Source organism: Eucyclogobius newberryi, unplaced genomic scaffold (assembly GCF_026437365.1).
Source record: "Eucyclogobius newberryi isolate DKJ021-1_F unplaced genomic scaffold, fEucNew1.0.hap1 SCAF_17, whole genome shotgun sequence".
Lineage (NCBI taxonomy): Eukaryota > Metazoa > Chordata > Actinopteri > Gobiiformes > Gobiidae > Eucyclogobius > Eucyclogobius newberryi.
The window spans coordinates 20,414,314-20,436,870 of NW_027315801.1; the positions used below are offsets into that span (position 1 = coordinate 20,414,314).

General features: G+C 40.9%; 1 protein-coding gene across 2 annotated transcripts in view; it reads right to left on the bottom strand.

Moving 5' to 3' along the window:
• Positions 1-21,942, bottom strand: part of celsr3 (cadherin, EGF LAG seven-pass G-type receptor 3) — a 100,350-nt gene extending 78,408 nt beyond the window's left edge. For both annotated transcript variants that reach the window (XM_072449339.1, XM_072449338.1), the window contains exon 1: positions 17,061-21,942. In XM_072449339.1, coding sequence (XP_072305440.1) covers positions 17,061-21,909 — 4,849 coding nt within the window. In that variant the 5' untranslated portion in view covers positions 21,910-21,942. The remainder of the gene's footprint in view (positions 1-17,060) is intronic.
• Between the last annotated feature and the right edge of the window lie 615 nt (positions 21,943-22,557).

Below are 22,557 nucleotides of genomic sequence, written 5' to 3' on the forward strand. Positions count from 1 at the left end.
TTGTAAAGTGGAGTTTTAACACTCATTCATTCCAATATAACATTAGACACACTGCATATGGCACAAACAAAAATCTGAAATTGCAGCCGCTGAATTTTGCAATCTACATTTGATGTGTTTTTCTCAGTGTAACCTTGAAAAGTGTTTTGAAATAGATCTTCATCAGGGCAAGCAGTGAGCAGGTCAGCAGGGTTTGTTTCATAGATTTTCGACCCCTCAGATTCTACAGTCTAAAGTTCAGTTTAATCTATTTATTACTCAAGGACGAGCACATAAAAACTCAATTACAAGCAATTAGAAAACCCAACAAGCTAAACAACATACGACAAACACAAATGACCTGTTCTCCGTCTCTAATTCCTTCCACACCGGTTTAGCTACTGTATTTCCCGCTCAGCGCTGCAGTGACCAGGCATGACGAGCCCTCATAGATGCGCTGTGCAGAAGGTCAGCGCTGCAGGAGACGCATGGTCCAGATGACAAAGACGAATGCGTTGGTGCGACCGAGAGAAGCCCGTAGAGAAACACAGAGGTCACCGCAAATCAGATACGTCCCCATGTGCTACGGTAAACCACTGCACGTTCAAGAATGCGACATATCTATAACAGGCCAATCGTTATCAGGGATCGCGTTTCAGAACAGAGAGAAGCTATGGTTACGTCCACAGAACACTAGTATAAAAAAGAGGGCAGTAACAAGCATTTCTGGTCAAAATAAAATGGCTTGTTCCGGCTGTCTGCGAGAACGTGCTACAGGGGGGAAATGGGAAGAAAGAAGGGACGACATGTTTTCGGTGTAACAGAGCATTAACAAGAAATACAGACCTGAATTGTGACATGCCCAGTTGACAGTTTCAAATATTGAAAGGTCACGTTTGTTTGCTCGTACAAATTCACCATGTTAGCCATATATGGGCTGTCGATACAAGCAGTAGCCAAGTTAGCCCACTGACAGGAAGTTTGGCAGCTTGGTTCCTGCTACAGGCTCTGCTTACAAATGTCAGTGTGTCCGTGGGAAGGACAGGTGAAATATGTGGTATATAAGACACAATAACTGCTTTTGACAAGTAAATGAATAATGCAACAAAAGCCAATGTTATGGCTGCTTTTACTGGCAGCTGGCAGAGGAAAAGAGAGCATTCACAGGAACCCTATGCAGGAGCACTTTGCAGTTCCTGGTAGATTTTTTTGTATTGGCACACAAATAGGAGCTAGAGACAGGTTTAGAGCAATAGATAATTGTAGATCATTTTAGCCACTGTCACTGTATGAACTCGAGCAAGGGGGGACTGGTTGGTTCCACTGGCAAAGTGAGGATTATAGGGACTTAGTTCTTGATAATGTTGCGCCAGGTTTACACAAACTGCAAGGCGGGTGCGGTTTGGGACCTGCGTAGGTCATGTCCACCAGCTCTGCGCGATTCTACTCATCCCCGGTTTGGAGCATTTCTACCAGTAACATGGCCCAGGTTCTAAGCAGGCCAAGCAGGTACTAAACTGTCAGAGAGTGCTGGTTAAATCTATGGTTGTTAGAATTTCCAGGGATATTGTTTTGTTGTGGGCAGTTTCCATGGATAGAAACAACCAACCCAAGTGTTTTTACCAAACACAGGAATAATGTTATGTTCTAAAACTGAACAAAGCATACAAACCTATTAAGGCCAAAATAATGCAATATGTCCACTTTAGATTATCTACAATGAGGCGAAATCTTCAATGCTTGATTTACTTTTGAAATTTGGAATAACGACATTTCTGTTCACTGTATTTGTTTCGATTGATGGCCGTGGTGTGAATTTATGATTAGGATTCTGTCAAACAAAAACAGTATCCTTGGTAAACAGGTTCACGATGAGAAAATCTTAAGACTGTGTCAAATCATTCCCTGTAATCCCTCTCCTCTGTTTCTCTTTATTACTTACACATTCAAGGCACAAAGCCTCTATGTTTGGAACAAAATGAATCTTAGCGGGTTGCAACCTCCTCATACGCAACAATCTATCAACAACAAAAAAATCCAAATTTTACCAGCCCGACATGAATCGCACCACAGCAGCCATGAGAGGTGTTTTCTCGGAAGCAATTTACAGCAACACATTTTCTAATCGTCTTCAGACTCAACATAAGAGGAGACAAATCCAAGCAGAGCCCCCAGTGTGAGAAGAAAGAGAGCATCTAAGGGAAAGGATGCGAGGAAAGGTTACAAGCAGAGGAAGTGAGGGTGAGAGCAGAGTGCAAAGGTTTATTAAAAAAGGGATGGAAAGATGGAGGCGTATTATGGTGTGGACCGGTTCAGTGAAGCTTGGACTGTAAGGATTCTAGGCACTTTGAATGTTTCCAAATGGGCAGATCATCTCGTGGTCATAAAATATACTTCATATATATCTTCATCGGCCACTTTAAGAATTCAAACAGTACTTTTATTGATTGATTGTACAAGGTGGCCGATATTGACAAAAATGAATATCTCAGCATATTTTTGGTAATAAATATATCCCAATAGTGACAGTTTGTCAATATTATGTCACTCCAAAAAAATGTTTTAAAGCTTGACCTCACATTAGTGAGGTTTAATTAATCACCTTAGATCCTTACGTGAAAGTTTACAACATACATTTTTATTCATAATCAGTTTATTTTGCAGCATTTTTCCACTTCAAATTATACATGTATGCTGTATTCAAATTGTGCAAATCTTCAAAACAACATTCAGGACATTATCTACATTTTGATATATTGCCCACTTCTACTTCATTTTTCTACTTACTAGATTGCATTGTCCAACTTTAGCGTGAGGTCAACACAAAGAACCATTACTTAAAGGCATTGTGCTCCAGAGGCTAAAATAGCTTCCATTTCTGGACTCTGAAGTTTATCAATGTTTTATTGTTGTGAGTGAAGATGGAGTGGCAGAGCAGAGACATACATAAGTGATAAGGGCTTTAAGTTTGATGGACACTCAACAATCTATATCTGTATTTACAACTAAATAGAAAAGCTATTGTAAAAGCAGTTCTGAAGGCAACTTTAAGGTTCAGTTATGTACGTACATAAAAAATGCACAATAGGCCTGGTCTAGGGCCAGGACTGTCCTGTAAAAGAGGTTCTGAATCGCAGTGGGACTATCCAGGCTACAAAAAGGTTCATGAAGGAAAACATGTTATGTATTATCATTCAGGAATGATCCATGGAATGGCATACAAGTAACTCATTTTGGTCTAGTGGCAGGAATCAGCAGACAGAACAATAAAAATTTGAAAATGTGAAGTAATTTAAAATCACAAAATTGGCTGTCCAAAATTATCACTATTTTAGACTTTTTTGAGGCAGGTTTTACCTTATTTTTTTATCAATGATGAGAAAAATTACTTTTCAGAAGATCCAACATTTTCCCAGTGCTGAAGCTTCTGTGAAGTTTGCATGTTTTCCCTGCGTATGCTCCAGTTTCCTCCCCTACCACTAAAAACATATACAATTGACTCCTCCCCTCTGAAAAAGAGACTTTCCTGGTTAAATGAGGGTCAATCAAATAATAAATAAATTATAAACAAGATCAAAGCTAGATTTATTTCACAAAACCGCCTGAAATTATTACAATATTAAATGCTACTTTCAACACATACTGGAAATTCCAATGTTTTAAATCTTAAGCCCTCCATGTGGCCTTAATAATATTCACCAATTCTTGTCCCATATCTAAAATAACTCTCAAAGGCTTCAGAAGGGGCCACACAGTTCCACATGTCTCCTGTCTTAAAGCTTTTAGCCCCTTTCTCCAGCTCTGAGCTTGTAGCAAACAGTATTTGCTCTATTTCTGTGATTTAGCAGAAAGAGTAGTGACAGGAGCAGTGGAGAGAAGAACCATTAGTCAGAAGCACCTGCAGACGACAGATAGCACTCCGCTCCCAAACTCCCACAAGAATAAAAATATATATATATAGTATAGGAAATATTAAGATGTGCAAAAGGAAAGCTAGAAAAAGCCAAAAAGATTGTCTGGCAAAGTGTGTTACATGAATCAATGCATACAGCAGTCTAACATAAAAGATACTTGTGAAATATGTGTGAAATGAAAGAGATTTTTTTTATATTAGCTTCATCTAAGACATACCTGGAGTTGTATTTAGCTTGTGATGTCATAGGCAGAGTTATAGGTTATGAAATTTCCCCATGTGTGGACAATAAAGGAATATCTTATCTTAGAGCTTCTGCGGTCCATAATCATAACCAGACTCGAGCCTTTCTACTGTCAAATCATTTTCATTACAACTGCATTCTGACTTTAGTATGTTGGAAGCAACACAAGTCCTTATGAGGGATTGCCTCACAGATATAACAAAATGTATGCTTCCAGTAGATAAAGTAGATACATTATACATAAGTTTTAAAACATGCAAAGTAAATTGTAGAAAAAGGTTCAGTTGTGGTCATCTGGACTCAGTTTAGAAAAAGCTGCACGTTTCGACTCTCATCCACGTCGACCAACGTCTAGCTTTTTCTAAACTGAATCCAAATGACTACAACTGAACCTTTTTCTACAATGGAACACTCCTGGAAGACTGAGCGATTACACCGACATGCAAAGTAAAGATACTCCAGAGCATATTTAAAGAGTAATAACAAAGTAGTGTAAAAATGCTACTTACTGCAAGACCTAAAATCCTTCACTTCACTGAAACCAGTACTAGGCTAGAAAACATGGAAAACTCAAGATCAGTGCAATTGGATACTGTTGGATGCTGTCGAGTCAAAATGATGAAAAGTTACACAGTGGAACTAAAGGCTTACTCCAGTGGCCCATCTGTAAACTAGCACCACCGCATTTCACGGAAAATGCGTTCATCTCCCAATTTGGGATTAACGCGGCAGCCCTGAGGGAAGATCTCTCACACAGCCAAATCTTTAAGGACCAGCATCAAATACTGGATTTAAATTGAACAAAAGACGCTTAGATTGTATAGTGAGGGTAGAGACAAGCCGTGGTCACGCTCCTCCGCTACATTAGCACAGCATTAGCCTAGCGTTAGCTCAAGGCGCAGCGTGAAAACAACATGGGGTCAAATCCTGTTTCACACCAGCCTCTGTCTGGCCCTATTCCACCTCAACAGATAAGTGTGGCAGCAAAAAAGAAGGATTTAGACAAGGACACAAGCTAAATTTGGGAGGTTTTCAAATTCAGTTGGACCGGGAACTATACCAGAGAATTACAGAGGTCCCAGTGACCTTTGAGTTGATCAGCAGGCCTAGTTATTACTGCTTTCAGTTCCTTAACCTATTTCTGGATGGATTCCATTTTGATCATTTTATAAATTAGCAGCAATGTTTGGAATGAAACCCATAGATAGGAATATAGAGTCTGTTTAGGGTCTCCAAGTTTCCAGAGTTGCCAGGCATCAGCGACCTAAACTGTGCAAGAGCATCTTAAAAGCGCCTTAAAGATAGAAAGTACAAATAGAAGCTCCAGCACCGATGGCTTCATATATGACGTGTTTCATTAAAATGCAGGACGTTTTGGGGAAAATATTATATCATCCCACTCAATTTCAGAACTATGTATTTGGGCCTAAAAACTCCAGCCATGGAAACAACATATGGATAACTTTGGAGCATACTCCTGGTAGCAGGGTAAAAAGTCATCACAAATAATGCCATTGATTAAGAACCAGGCCGACATTATAATTGACATAAGGAAATTGTTTTTACTTAATTTGAAAATGGACACATTTATTTATTTGTCTTCTTTCCTCTCTGTCCTCTCTGGTCTAGTTCCATTTCGACTTGTAGTTGTTGTTAAGTGTTAAAAAAAGTTCTATGTCCATGCGAAATTACTTTCCTGTCAGTACCAGATAATGCTAGGGCTCAAAAAAATGAAGATAATGTGATACATGGTGACAAATGTGGCAATACACGTATCGATACAGAGATGTGTATCGTAATACTTTCAAACAACATAAATTCATGATAAATTGCTGAGTTGTGCTGCATTGAGGTTGAATCTGCTGAGCTGAAAGGGTTAATCATTTATAGGACAATTGTATTCTGATGACATTGTAGACATGCATTTCTTTAAGTTAACTTGTAACACTTGTTTTTTTTAAAGAATATCTAGGCATCAGGACACGTATTGTATCAAGTTCCAAGTATCAAGATACACATGATACTGTGGACCCTGTATCAGGATATGTAGTGTATCGTTATAGGCAGCCAGCCCCACAGGCTACAAACGTTAACTGTAGGCTGTTAATACATGTATATTCAGTAGCCAATTCAGTATTCATCTCAGATCAAACTGGTTACTCTTCAGATAGTGGGTAAACTCTGAACCCACTGCACCACAGTTTTATTTGTTATTTTACATTAATAATGAATAATCAGACTGGTCTGTGAGGCCATTTCCAATTCCGACATGAACAAAAATCTTCAACGCATGCACACATCATTTTGTAAAGCTGTCTTAACACTCACAGCAGAATTTAATATCTGCTTTGGGTTGTTAGGAGGTTCCAAAAGCATCATTTTAGTAAATAATTGGACAATTCATAGTCAGAAATGTCAGGAGCACTGTGAATACAATCCCAAATTTGATTTGTTGACAGAGAATCCCACCTCTACTGTGTTGTCTCTCAGTTGGAGCCACACTCTTGTCCCCAATGGGCCACCGTAGGGGAGAGTCTGGAGGCTGTTAGTCTGATAGACAGATGGCTGGCAACTGTTTTTTTTTTTCTCAAATAACTGAATTGTCCAAGGGAGGAAGACTTTTACTGTCTGGAAATGTGGTAGCTTTAGCCATCATTAGGAAAAATTGTAGTTACAACTTATTCATCGTGTACAACTCTAAAATAAAATGACCACACCCTAACAACACGACCAAAGGAGCCAAAATTGTTCCATCAATTTTATGGTAATTTCATTAATATTCAAACAGAAAATACAAAATTGGCAAACCATGTCATTTTTATACAAGGTACATTACCAATTCAGTTCATAGAATATGCAAATCGAGAACACCCAACAAGAGTGACATTAAACAGAACTATCAGTGACGTTTAGTGACACTAACCAGAACTTTTCTGCCTTTTCTTTTTATCGTGGTCGATCCAAACGGCTCTCTCTCTCTAAATCTCATACCCTAGTTTCCTTCTGGTGCTGTATTTTTCACATGTTTGACACATGGCTAAAGGCTACAACAGCTAATGAGGACAAACATGATACGGTTTTAATGGAAAGATGGTGGTCACAGTTTTGATTTACTGGGCAAAAAGCTATGGTACAAGACACTGATACAAGATATTTCTTTCTAATTTATGAGACTTATCAACAGTGAAACAATTGGGTAAATGTGCATATTCCACTACAGTTGCATGTTCCACCCCTGCATAAAATATCACAAATATACTAGACACTCAACAGATGTTATCAAATTATAATCATTTTTTCGTCTTTCTTTTTTTTAACATTAAACAATCTTGCAAGAAAGTATAAAAATCAGTATGTACAATTTGTTTTAATTTACTTCTAATTAAGCATTGGTTTGGACTTTGACACCCTTCTGATTGTTATTCTTATATATTTAAATATATTTAAAAAGGGGGGGGTAACGTGTTTTGAATAGCTGTACCAGCCTTTAGAAAGCAGACGTCCCCCCATCAAAGCAATTTTGGTGTAATTTTGGTCAATAACACATTTATTTTTCACCTGACCCATGAATCCATGAATCAATCAATCAATCAATTCTTCTATCTATCCATCTATCGTTCCCTCCTTCCTTTCCTCGTCTACTTCATAAATCCCTTTCCCTGAGGCTGTTCTGTCCCAGTGCAGCATGTGTCTATTATCTGGTGTGTGTGTGTGTGTGTGTTTGTCATAGTGTGTGTAATTGTGGTGTGGTTGCACTCTGTGAATGGGTGTGTAGTTTGTGTGTGGACACTTGCTGTTTGGCCCGTGGGAGGTCAGCACTGCTCATAATCCTGTCTCAAACCAGCTGCCACCAAAAAGCCACCAACCCCCCACCGCCCAGACCCATTTCCTCCTCTCATTCAATCACCATTTCTACATTACCCGGCAGTTATTATATTGTCTTCTATTTGGGGAGGATTTTATTAATATTGTGAATTATTGAGGAAGAATGCTACCAAAAAGATCAAGTTCATAGTGATGCTTTTCCAACCGCTCTAGTCTGTGGCCTTCAGGTGAAAGTGAAATCTGAGAATCTTCTGCCCCAGCTAAGACTATACTCTTTGCAGCTCAAAAGCTAAAAGCTGCATCTAATGATTAAACATTTGATTGATAGTAAATCCAGAAGAAAGAGTTGCGTGTCTTGCTAAGTTGCTCTTTGGGTGTGCTAGGACGGCCCGTTCCGTTTCGCTTTCTGTCAATTGTCAATTTGTCAATTCTGAGCTGCTCCGAACACCCTCAATGTGCCAAAGGGTTTGTGAGAGCGAGCAACACTAAATCTCCTCCTTACATGTTTTGAAAATCAGGTGCCCCGCCTTAATGTAAACCTCCTAAACCTCCCCTTCACAACGTCTAGTAAAAAATATGAGATCATTTTTGTCGTATAGATTTTTGTTGTGGTTTTGTTTCTAATCTCTCTCTCTACTTGACATTTGGCTCTGCTCTGACATCTTCTTACTCTCCTCATCCTCCTAAAGCTTACATGCATTATGCTTTGTAATACATTTTGAATAAGACACACTTATGTTGCATTATGCATTAAGGCAATGGACTAGATCAAGGTTCAAGTCTTGCAAGATGTGAACAGACCACAAAATTAACAACTAAACGGAAGAAATAGTTACTTTGCACCCTTGTTTTAGAGATTGCACGAGACGTTTCTATCTGTTTTTAAAGTAATTTCTCATTTCTAATTTTGGTATACCTAATCAATCAATCATCTCCAAAGCAACAAATGCAATATTATCCACTATATACTACTTGAACAACGCCTGGGGGACATTTGGCTCTGCTTACTCTGACAAAAGAACATTATTTTGAGCCGACTGCCCACAAAACCAATTCCAATTTGTTTTTTTTACTACAAGACCATGTAAAAGCGGACATCAATACTTTTCTACGTGTCCGTTTTTGCAGTGTATTGACGTAAAAGCCTTACAAGAATAATATTTGACGGTATATGCAAATTTATAGGACTGGAAGACACAGAAATAGACAGTTAATGGTTTGTTTGCATTCACCGGAGTCAGAAGATGAGAGAATGAAGTATGAATTCAACTGCACCTCGAGGGACGAAGGCGAGGAAGAGGAGAAGGAACACTGTCTAAGTTTAGATTCATACATAAATAATGACTTTGGCATTAGCTCCGAGACATTCATATCATTACTGTCAACAAAACAAGATCACACAGAGGAGATGCTGCTGACTCTGAGGCCAGGAAAGAACTTTCTATGCAGGTGACATGGTAAAGAACTTAATATATAAGGCCTACTACAAATATCCTCTGCAGGTAGGTTTTCTGTTCTAGGGTAAAAGTTGCCACCTGGATTAAAATAAGCAGATATTTACAAGTCTCAAATATTTACAAGTCTGTGTTCGAGAAGGGTCAAGGCTCTGTGCAGTGGTCACTCTCTCACATCATCAATACAAGAACTTGGTGACAATGACTGCAACACTGGATGGAAATACATATTTTAATATTGCAGAATCTAAACTACATGTTTACAGCAAATGTCTGCTGTAATCGAAGCTGAAGGTGGAGTGTGGGACCTTTTATTCCTGCATATTCCAAAAGGTTTTCTCTTGTTGTGTGATGTGTAAGTGTACCGCTTCACTCAACTAATAAATTATACTTTTACAAGTAATTTCAGCGTCTGAGAAACGGTATAGTAGACAAGTGAAATGACTTAAATTATGAAGTCTAAGTCTAAGTCTAACACCTCGCTTACACTTACATATTTAGAGTTACTTGCAAACTGCCTGTCTGTGGTGTACTTGAGTGTGTATTTGACAACAGGAGTGCAGGTTCTTATGGTTTCAAGCGATAACGCAGAAAAGTAGAAGTCTAATTACTTATAAACCGTGAGGTGCTCCGAGACTAGAGTGACAGCATGCATTGGGTTAAAAGATTTTGGGAATTATTTCAGGAGCCGCACTGGTATCGAATCGCACCGGACTTGCATTAGGTGTAAATGTAACCCTGGACCTTCTCACTGAGAGGCACTGAAAGGTTTTGTAAACAGAATTGGGCACACAAAAACCTTCAAATAAAACTAGTGGCATTCTATTCTGAAATAGAGACTAAAATGAACCATGAAAGCTTATTTTAAAGCCCTATGTTTGCAGCATATTGTCAAATGTACGGATCAGAACACTTACGGAGGAAAGGGAAGCCACAGTGAACCAGAACAAAAGCAGAGGGGGCAGTTTGTTAAGATGGACCTGACCTACATGTACAGGACTATACAGGAGCCGAGCCCATTAAAAACCATTAGACATCCTCATCATATAATGCACGGGCCGCCCTGAGAGAGGAGAGAGGGTTTAAAGAGCAACTGGAGCGGATGGGAGGTCGTCGATGGCATATTTGAGTCAAAGACGTTAACAAAATAAAACTTTTAACATATTGGATTATATTGGAATTCAGTCTCTCTGGCGTTTTGGTGAATTTTCCTGAATCAAGTCCAGTTCTTATATCTAAGAAGGCTATTGTGTTCAACTTTGCATGAGTAAAAAAAATGAATAAAGCCATCGTTAGCTTGCTATTGCAGCTGGACGCCGGGTCAAGTCAGCGACTCATATCCAAAACTTGTTCACATAATGTCAAAATACACTAACAATCACAAGCTTGTACACTTGCATTTGACAACATGAAACTACAATAGATTTTATGTCCGGAAACAGTTGGAGTTTGTCCTAAGAATAACTTAACTAACATCTGATGTAGAGCACAACTTGATCATTTTGATCATTTTTATGATGATCTACAAAATACAACACGTTCTTTTCCACCTCAGCAGCAGAAAAATGAGCCTCTTCAGTCTCTCCATCTAAATCTCTTCTTCACCAATATAAATATCAATGGGCATCTTCTCATGGCCATCTGCCGGCACCAATGTTTATCCATTCAATATCACACCTCATTTGTCACTTTTGTCTGCTATATAGTGTTATAAACTATAACTATTTTCCAGTGGATCATTATTTGATCATTTGGACATTTCAAATTACAATGATCTGAATAAAAGTACACGTTAACTGATTTCTAGTTACTCTTTAATGTCACATCATCACAACAAAGCGCCGCACGACTGGACCATGGCGGCTCCGGAGAGCTTCATTTGCTGCTGAATCCTACATGCTGCACCAATGACCAATTAAGAAGTAAGAAAAAGTAATTACAGAGCAGTGGGTGTGGGAAATGGGTAAATTCCTCAGCAATGGCGAGACTGCAAAAAAATAAAGATTACCGTACTTAAACATGCATGAATAACTAACTACAATGTTGAATAGGTAAATAAGAAAGGAAACAATTGGTTAAAATATATATAATTACATTTTACATAATATATCCCCTTTAAGTTTCCACTAGTTACATTTATATAAACTATACAAGAAATGAGGTAAAGAGTCAAGTTTATATTGCATAAACAAAGACTCTAATGCAGTGATAATTGACATAATGCCAGTGTGCGTGCTGACACTCGGAGATGGTGACCGGCTGGACATGTATTATACTCCTTTTTCCCATAATGCACTGGGTCTGCTTTGACCTATATGTGAAGTAAGAACACTGACCTGTGTTCACCATTAGTAACATACACTTAGATCACAGTGAACAGGAATTTCAACAGAGGGAGTGATAGATTTGATAGAACTTAAGTTGATATTTATCATTTATGTCTGAGGCAGTGTTTTTTACAGCAATAGACACATTGTTTTAAACTGAAAGGCTGTTAAATACAGGTTTATTTCTTCATTCACCACAACTCCACCTCTTAAGAACTTGACATTGGGCAACTGATTACCTGCATATCTAATAGGACACACATTTGTTCCTGGGGTCTCTCAATCGCCTAAATGACTTTTATTGCGGTGAATGATTGTGACTGTACGTGTCAGATTTGGACTAAATGATGCTAATACTAACACTCCTTGCTACATCCTCATAAATAGGCATAAATGGTCGTACAAAAAATATGATTCCACGATGGGACAAGGCGTCTTTAACACTCAAAGTCTTCATCCTCCTTTCTACATGTCTGTGTGTGCAATACTAGACCAGTGAAACCAGTGAAACCAGAGCAGCTCAAAGTCACCTTCACACAGCGCCAATGGGTTTATCCTGGTCCCTCTGGCCTCATTCACCAACACATGCATCGGACGGAGAAATATGTTTCATTCAACACAACCTTGGGCTTTCACGGAGGGTTAAAAGTATCAAAAATCACATACTTACCTATACTAAATATCGAAACTGGATAGTCATTTGTGCAAGTATTGATACTACCAGGCCAAGATTTCACCTTACCGTAACAGTTTTAGAATGATCTTGAGCTTTATCAGAACTAGTTCAAGACTTCTGAAATCTCGACCTAATAAAAACATCATTGTGGTATTGAAATTGGTATCGTAAATCAAGTATAATCCTTAGTATCATGACAACACTACTATCACAATATTATGTCCAGGATAATATAAACCTGGAGTTATAGTACATTCTTGGCAAATAATCTACTGTGGAATATTTCGCATAAAAAATTAATAATGAATTCTGTCAACTAGACAAACACAACCAAGCAGCTTCTTCAGTTGACAGATTTTTTTTTGCTTATGGAATTGGAAACTAGCTGGACGACAGAAGGATTAAACCATTTAAAACGAATCCCCTTGAAAAAGAGATCATTCATATCAAGGAGCAATTCAAAATAAATCAAGAGAAAGAAAAAAATAAATAAGTAATACGGAATTGAACTAAAAATTAACCGTTAAATGTCAGAAATTAGGGGAAAGAGGAAAACCTCTAAGGCGGGAAGTGTAGGAGAGGAAGAAAGGCTGATTAATCCCTCGAATAAATTTCAGTTCAAAGCCACTTCGGCCCCATGTAGTGCAGTAAATCTGGCACAACACAAGCAGCGGTTAATCTTTTCAAACGTCTGTAAAATCAATGTAAATGAGCCAGTGAGACAAAGAGGAGGAGCAGGGAGCCGGGAGAACTCTGGTTTCTCCGATATAATTCAAAGTCTGGTCTCACAGCGAGGCCCGTAGCCGCACGGGAGAGTTCCAACACAACAAACTGTCAACGAGGAGCGATATCTAGCCAACTAGAGCTGAGCTCAGCGGGTGTGGATTATATAGGACTGCAGAGAGGAAAGGTGACAGGGACCAAAATAACTTGAGAAAAGCCAACTAAAGCGAGGACGCCAAACCGGAAACCCTGGGACAACTTTTGAGGTATTGATCCATGTCATGCTGAGGTTAAAATGCAGTGGGTTTTTTACACTTTTTGTACATGTTTGTAGGTGTATCAACATTAAGATGGTTAAAGTTACATGCAGTATGATCTGACCTCTTGTACGTCTGGTACACAAAGTCTTGCCAGTTCAGACAACAATTATTATTTTTGAACAGTCTTGACATCTTGAAATGGTTTGGCTGCACAGTTAATCACAATCCACATTTAATGCCAATTACCAAATCACATTTTTTTAATTATTGGTTATAGGCGACAAAAATATACACTCTTTTATGAAAATAAAAACGCTAACATATAATTCTAGGACTTTATAAACATGTTAAGAAATGCATCTGATGAGAATTATTTTGGAGTTCATATAATTAATTTTCTCTTATATGTAACTGTTCTTGGGTGGGTGGGTTCAATTATTTTGGTAATTGAGTAATTTTTTCAAATTGTATTATAATATTTCTCTAAGCTGTTTATATTGCAAAATACTGTTGGATATGAGACTTTGATTTTGACCGAGATAAAGTAAAGTAATGCAGTTTTAGTACATTTACAAGAAAAAAAATAGTTTCTTCATTAAAAACACAAATGTTCATGTTTCTTGTGTCATTTTGGGGTAATTCTTGCTCTGTTTGAGACATAAAACCTCTTCTCTCAGCACATGGCATGTTCCGGAGTCTGTGTATGGTTAAAAAAAAAGGATTAGTATAGACTGTGCTAAATAGGCAAAAATGAAATAACGGCATGCAAAATAAAATAGAATACGAGTGATTCAAATATAATATATGTACAACAACAGGATCAGAACAATAGTGCAACTGGTGCAAAGCAGTGGATAGGACGAATTTTATATTTAAGTGACAGAGTTTTAAGTGAGTCCAACTGCAGAGGGAAAGAAACTGTTCTTGTGGCGGGAGGTTCTGGTCCGGATGCAACATTACCGCAAAAATGATCAACGGATGGTAAATATAATACCAAAATAATCAAAAAACAAAATAGAAAGATACAATATGATAGAATACAATATAACAAACAGCATGAATGAATGATTGTAAATAACGATGCGGGAATATGCCACGGAAAGTGAAATCCTATAATTCCCATTTGTAAGCGCGGAAAGAGAAGGGGAAAATACGTTGCAGCAGATACAGATACAATTGGAGCAGGCTTGGTGACAGCTCCAGGATCCATGTGTTTAGGATAATCTCATCACTGTCATATTCTTCTGCCACAACCAGACCTCAGCAGGAAATAAATTCAAGTCTGATCCAGAAAGAAAAAGAGAGGCTAGACACAAAGAGAAGATTTAACACGACGTGAAGTCATATAATTCCATAACAGAACTATGTGATGTTGAAGTAAGAGGATTGTATATGCAGAAAGGAGCAAAAGTGTAATGTAAAAGTTATAGATTTCTGGATTCAAGGACCCAATTTGAATACGTTGACCCCACCAGCTTGTACCAGACAAAAGCCCAGCAGCCTTTTAAGTGACTCCGGAGTGCATATATTCTCCTGTGTTGTGAGCACAAAGCAGATAAATGGGCCAGCGGGTCACCCTCTCCCCAGCCACTTCCATTAAACTCAGTCAGTGAGCACAAGCAGCACTCAAAGCCTTCAAAGACACAAAACCACGTCCAAAAGCCTGATTCTGTCGACGTTAGCTTTGATCAGAAAGAAACGCAGATCTCCCAATTGAAAACACAGTGTAAACAAAGTAGAACCGATTGCAAAGTGAGTGGATACACAACGAGAAAGGAGGCTTTTGGCTTTGAAGGGAAGATCTGAATACTGTATTTGGGTCTCAAAAGTAGCAATTGCCAAAACGCTAGAACAGAATTGCAATTAAGATGCAGAATGATTGAAAATATATTTAGGATTGAGATTAAATTGTACACACAAAAATCAACTAATTAAAACTGTAAACTATCTTGGGCAAGGTGTATCACAGGCCACCCTTTGTATAATTTTGTTTGCAATATTAATTATATTAAAGACTTTAAGGCCAGACCAGGGTTTTCTGTGGGGAGAGTTTAAATGGTTTCCACCATTGTTGAAAGTCCAAATTCAAACTTAAAATCCATCCACTGGAGTGGATCTATGCTTCACTGCAGCTCTCCTCTAGGTCTCCGTTTATCCTTGCTGAGAAAGAGGGTCTAAAGACAGGGGGTGCCTTGAGACAGTTATCCATTTGATTATTTCCTGTGGATGTCCGTTATTCTTTTATTGACCAATGACGATTTCACTGTTTGATTTTATAACTCTCTGTTGGTAAAATGAACAATTTTGTGAAGCTCTGCTGTTGTGATTTTGAGCTCTAGAAGCTCAAGATGAGCCTAGTCATAACAAAGTCACCATTTAAAGCTGTTTGCAGGTAAAATCAATGCTGCATATAACGATAAAAATAACCATTGGTTTGGTAAACTATGTATTCTTCATCCATGGTTTACTACTATTGGCTCATTATATGATTTTTCACGAACTGCTGAACTACATCAGCATTATTCATGTTACACTAGCCCCCTATAACCTTTTATAGTAATAGTAGTTAAAACAATCAAAGGAAGTACAATAGTTATTTGGTTTTAAAAGACCATTTATGATTAAATTACATTTTAAATGGCCTCAAATCAATACAGTAGTAAATAAGTGGTTGTAGAAGTAAGTGTGTCCACTACAACTAAAAGGGGAGCAAAATTACAGTTTAATCAAAATAAAGTTGAATTCAATAGGTGTCTTGTGCTAATAGAACATAATAGTGTGATGGATGCAGGAGAACCCACAATGCCAGCGGGCCAACACAAGCAATGATCCTGGTTTCTTACTTTAATGGTTGGAGGAATGATTTCTCTCTCGTAAGAGCTGTACATTCTCATTTAGTCACTGTGTGTAACACCATGTTAAACTGCCTCACACTCTGTCAGAGACAGAGCAAATATATTGTCTATAATTACAGTTCAATTAGCAGCAGTCGTGCACACACAGGTAATGGCTTATTTTCACAAGCACTTTGTATATTTCTGTTCAATCTAAGGTTGAAATCTTATTTTTGACTCAAACTGAAGGATAAATACATAGATTAAACCAAGAATAAAACAAAGAATATCATAAGGAATGAATATGTGCAAGAGAAGAAGTTGCATTACATTTAAATAGAAAATATTAATATCTGATGACTATTAATGTATTTGAAATTGACAAAACCATGGTTAAACCAGAACCGGACTAAACCAGGTCTAATATCATATATAATAGACTAATAGAAACTGAACAGATAACACCAAATACAAGATTCTATTTTTCCTCAAGACTCAAACTGCAAGACAAATCACTAATATCCATAATATCTTTATGTTGGTAGACTTAGACTGAAGAATATAAAAAAGCATGTCTTTTAATCCTGGCATCCCTGACGTCATGAAAAATGAACAAGAAATCTGAATCTAGAAAACCTCACCCAAACAGAGTCCAATTTCTTTCTTGGAGCGCAGAAATGTAACCAAAAAATCCCAGAAGCACTCAGACCTGTTTCCTCTCCACTGACATTACATCCTTACATTTCGCTGCATCAGTCACACTTGGACAACTCCTTCAGGCAAATAGAACACATTCATTCATCACTCACCATCCTCTGCGCTTACCTGTCACTGTGATCATCATCTGTGCCACCAGCGCTCGATTGTTGTCCAGTTTCCGGCTCAATCGGATTTCCCCACTCGTGTGATTCAGCAGCAGAAGATGCAACTCATTCCCGGTGTCGATGGTGAAGTAAAGCCTGTCTGAAACATCAGGATCATGGGCTGGCACTCTCCCGATTACTCCACTTGGAAAACTATTTGAACGATTTGAGACAAAGTTATTGAAAATAATCTGGAAGCTTTGCAAAGTGGGGTGGTTGTCATTTTGGTCGACCAGTTTGATGCGAACAGTGGCTCTGCTCACTAGCGGAGCAGAGGTGGCTTGGACAACGATGACATATTCATTTCTGGTTTCATAATCCAAATCAATGAGAGAGGTGAGTTCGCCTGAAAAAATATCCATTTGAAAGATTTCCGGGATGTTGCCTTCCACAATTTGGTACATAATTTGAGCATTTGCGCCCTCATCAGGGTCTGTAGCTGTGATGTGCGCAACAACAGAACCAACAGCGCTATTTTCTTTCACCAAAACTTCAAAATCATCCGCAGGAAAGACAGGAGCATTGTCATTAACATCTAGGACAGTCACTTGGATGTGAACAGGGGTGCGTTGAGGAGGGACCCCACGATCTACAGCGTATGCCGTGAGTTCGTAAAACGGAACGCTTTCTCTGTCCAAGCGTCGCACGGTTCGGACAATACCAGATGTTGGCTCGATTGTAAAGTCACCATCTCCGTCTTCGCCGTTTTGGAAGGTGTATTGGACTCTACCATTAGCATGTGCATCGCGATCTGTAGCCGAAATCTGCAGCACGCTTGTGAAAGGTGGGGCATCCTCAGTAACTGTTCCCTGATATCGTGGACTTAAGAACTGAGGGGCATTGTCGTTAACGTCATTGACATTGACTTCAACGTAAGTCGTGTCCGATTTTTGTGGAATTCCATTGTCTTTAGCAGTGATAGCTAGTGTATAGGTCATTTGATCTTCATAATCTAGTTCAGCTTGGAGAGTGATGGCACCTGTGCCGGGGTCTATACGAAATTGAGGTATATTGTCTTCAAGGAAATAGGTAATTCTTGCGTTCTCACCAACATCATCATCCGTAGCACTGATGACAACAACGGTGCTGCCAGGCGGCCGATCTTCATTTACGCTAACAGAATAATGTGCGCTTTGGAAAACAGGTCTGTGAGTGTTAGCATCTGTAATGTTGATATGAACTTGGCAAGTGTCGTGTAAAGTTCGATCAGAAGCAGTTACAGTCAAAACGTAGCGTCTTTCTTGTTTGTAGTCCAACGGTAAAGCCAAAGACAGCAGCCCGGCCCCCCCTGCTGTGCTAATTGCAAAACGGTTCCGTGTGTTACCACCTGTGATCTGGTATGTAACTGCACTGTTTACATCACGATCGACCGCTGTTACGGTTACGACGCTTGTTCCTACCACAGCGTCTTCATTTAACCGTGAATAGTATTCTTTTTGCAAAAATTCTGGTCGGTTGTCATTGACGTCCATTACTGTAATTGTAACGCTTGCTGTGGCCGATAGAGGTGGCATGCCATAATCTCGAGCTTCTACTCCAAAAAAATAATGCTCGACGGATTCGCGATCAAGATTCTTCTTGACGGTCACCCAACCTGTTGCACCGTTGATGACGAAAGGCGTGTCGGTGCTGGTTCCTGTTAGCCTGTACTCTAGCCTAGCATTGTCTCCCGAATCCGTATCAATGGCTTGGATATGAAGAATTGAACTTCCGATTGGAGAACTTTCCAGCACAGATGCCTGGAACGGAGTCGACACGAATATGGGCGGATTATCGTTAACATCTGTGATTTGTACGCTGACTATTCCTGTATTGTTCGAGAGGGGCGGACGTCCATTGTCTTGGGCGCGGACTCTCAAAGTGTATTCTCGTTCAGATTCATAATCCAAAGGCGCCACGACTTGGATTTCACCCGTCACGCTATCAATTGAGAACTGTCCACGGCTATTCCCGCTAATGATGTTGTAGTGAACAGCGGCGTTGCTATCTTTGTCTCGATCTGTGGCGCTGACTTTGAGTATTTCAGAATGCGGGCGGACATCTTCTTTGACTGCAACCACGTAACGCTTTTCACTAAATTGAGGTACATTGTCGTTCTCATCCAAAACAGCTATATAAACTTTAACTGTAGAGGAGCGTGGACTGGGTTCCTTTCCTTGGTCGCTAGCTTCGACTTCAAGAGTGTAATGTTCGCTTGTTTCTCTGTCCACCGCACCTCGTGTTGTAATAAGTCCAGAGCGTGGATCAATTTCAAAGGCGGCTCTGGCCATTGCTGCCGAATCCCCCACAAAACGGTAGCGTATGTTAGCGTTAGCTGGTGAGTCCATATCTGTAGCTCTCAACTGTAAAATTGGATACCCTTCCTCTACATTCTCTCGTATCGTTTCCCTGTATTCATTTTGCTCAAAGATCGGAGAGTGGTCGTTCCGGTCTGCTACAGTTATCGCAACCATAGTTGTACCGGAGAGCCTCGGCATCCCAAAATCAGTCGCTGTGATTCGAAAATAATGCAAATCCATGTGTTCTCTGTCTAAAATCTGTGTTGTCGTAATCAGTCCCGTTTCTACGTGGATGTGGAAGTAGTCAGATGATCGGCTGTTCATTAGCGGTGCCATGCTATAGGTAACTTTCCCTGCTTCTCCTGGATCCTGATCAGAAGCGGCCATAACCATCACTGAGGTCCCCGATGGTTGGTTTTCGGCGACTTGGACTTGGTAGTTGTATTGCGGAAAATGGGGGTGTTTGTTCGCTGCACGTTTCATCCTTACCCTACCATTAGCATCTCCATCATCTGATTCTAGCATAAGCCCTTCCACACTGTGCTCTCCCCTTGAACCATGCCTCCGCTCCCTCTCCCCAGATGCTCCCTCCGCCCTCCCTGCTGCAATAAAGTCACCCCTATCCCGACCCGCACCTCCTCTCTGTCCCCTCGCACGCTCTGCCTTTGTTATTAGTCTTTCCGCCTTTTGCTTGCAGCCCTCCCCCACCTGTAATTTCTCCACCCCAGCAGCCTCAGCACCAGCCATGGACCCCTCAGTGCACTGTCCCTCCCTCCGCTGTGTAGCTCCCATCTGCTGCTTCACTGGCTGTCTTGCACCTTCCATAGAATCCAATGGCACTGCTTGCTTCCCAGACTCTAATTGATCATTCAAATTGTTGTTATTATTAGTATTTGTGTTGTACGGGTTCCACATAAAGACACTTGGTACAGCATTTTCTCCCAATCTGGAATTCTGACTATTTAGTTTTACTTTGATAGAATCCGATGTTACTTGATTCTCAGTTCCATACATTCTATTGTATTTCCCTTTTCCAACGTTATTATTACTATTAGTATTAAACTGGCTAAACATAAAGATTGATTGAACATCAGATTTTACTATATTCAATTCTATTTCATGTATGGCTCCAAATTTTCCATTTTCCATAGTGTAATTATGACTATTACTGTTCATTTGAATTGACATGAATTGTATCTGCAGCTTTCCCAATTGATCTAAATTGTAACTATGCTCTTTTGTTGTTCTGTTAATTCCCATGCCAGTGGAAAAGCTCAGTGCTAGCGCTGACTTAACACTCCTCTCAAGCTGTGAAGATGCCGGGAAAAGCTCTGAGTCACTGTCTGTTTTTTGCTCTGGAGTCGTCTCTTCTGTAACTGATAAATTGGATCTTGAATAATCACTTTTACTTTGACTATTCATGCTTTTTGCAATGCGGAGAGCTGGCTTCCCGTTGCTAAATTGGATGGGGATATCCCTCAATGCAATATCTCCCCCGGGGACCATAAACTCTGCTAAACATCCACCCCCCAATACTGTCCTCTCCGAGCAACAACTAGCCACCGCTCCATCCTCGCTTCTCTGCTCATTTTCAGCTTCCAAACCGGTATCCTGATAATTGGTTAAATTTAAATCCCCATAGACATGTTGCACTCTTCGTTTTGCCCCGTTTCTTTCCACAATTCTGGCACTACAAGCTTTTTTGCAACACCCAATCTCATCCTCTCTGCTGCCCCCCCTTTTCCTAAGTGGCCCCCTTCTTCTGCCAATGCCCCCCTTCAAACAGCCATCAACACCCCCTGCCATGCTGCTAAAATCGATAGCATTGTGCGTGCCAAAATGCAAACAATCAAGCGCATTTCTCCCGCTGTCCACATGTCTTGGACCCCGTTTTGCAGGAGTAAAAAATGGACGGGTAAAGCTCAAGAAGCGTGGGGTCACGTTCTGACATTTGTAATCCGATTTTGAAGCGTGGTTCTGGGGTGAACGTGGGGGGAATCCGCGGCAGGCGCAACAAGAGGGCGCGTTCGGAGAGAGGCCAAAAGGTGAACCGGTAAATCCGGGGGTGAGCTCTCGTTTTCGGGGAGGCCTGTTCACCTCACGAGCCCTTTGGCGCACACCACTTCCGGGTGTCGCGCACGGTTCAGGGGCGCGCACCCAGCCCGTAGCGAGGTGTGGCCGGCGGTACGTCCTTTGTACTGTGTCTGGGGAAAGTGAAAGTGGCTCTAAATGTGAAAAAGCTGTCACGCTGCCCGTCTCGGACCCGCGGCCGGGGCTCCACGCCGCGGGGCACCCCTCTCCGCGCGTCCGCTCTGAGGTGCACCTGCCGGGGCACAGCTTCTCCTCGCATCCCCCCAGCGGCGCTCCCGGTTCTCCCTCACGCTGCCGTCGGCTCCTTCCGCCGGCGTCCTCTCCTCCCCATCCCCTCACACTCGCATCACTCCCCGCAAACAATGGCGCGATAAGGAGCAGGTGCAGCAGCAGAAATGTTACCGGCGAAGGCAGGGTGAAAGTCGGCAGCGGAGAAGCCATTTAGCCCCCACGCGCGTCCACGCCGCTCCTCTGTCCGTCTCTTAAGCTCGCGTCTGTATCCTTCCCACTGATGCTAGGTGTCCACTCGCAGCACTTCCAACTCTTCCAGCTCCAGCGGCACCGCCCGACTCCTTCCCCCAGGCTCCCACGTCTCTGCGTCAGCCTGGAGAGTGCGCATCTACCCGCTGGGCTCCGCGGCGCTAGGAGCAGGGTCCGTGGTGGTCCTATCCAACATGGCTCGCTATGGTTGTAGCACACACACACGCGCCACGCCGCTCCGCCTCGCCTCTCCTGGCTCTGACTGAACGCCTCGCACAAGCCGCTCCTCTTCGCGGCGGCGGCGGCGGAGGCACACACACAGCTACGATCACGCCCCTCCCCCCGGCCCGTGCACCGGCCTCCGCCTCGCGTTAATGGATGGATGCTGGGCTGGCTCGTGGGCCGGCTCTGAGGAGAGAGGGGGGGAAAGCCTCGCACAATCGGAGCGTCATCGGCCAGGTCATCTCTAAGAAAAATCACACCCAGCGCTCAATCTGGCAGCTTTAGAGATAGAAAAGTGAATTAAAAACGGCTGGGAATCGCATTACACAGTGATTTATCCCAATGGAAAGCCAGCATAAGCAGCCAACATTGGTGGAGTGGAAAGAA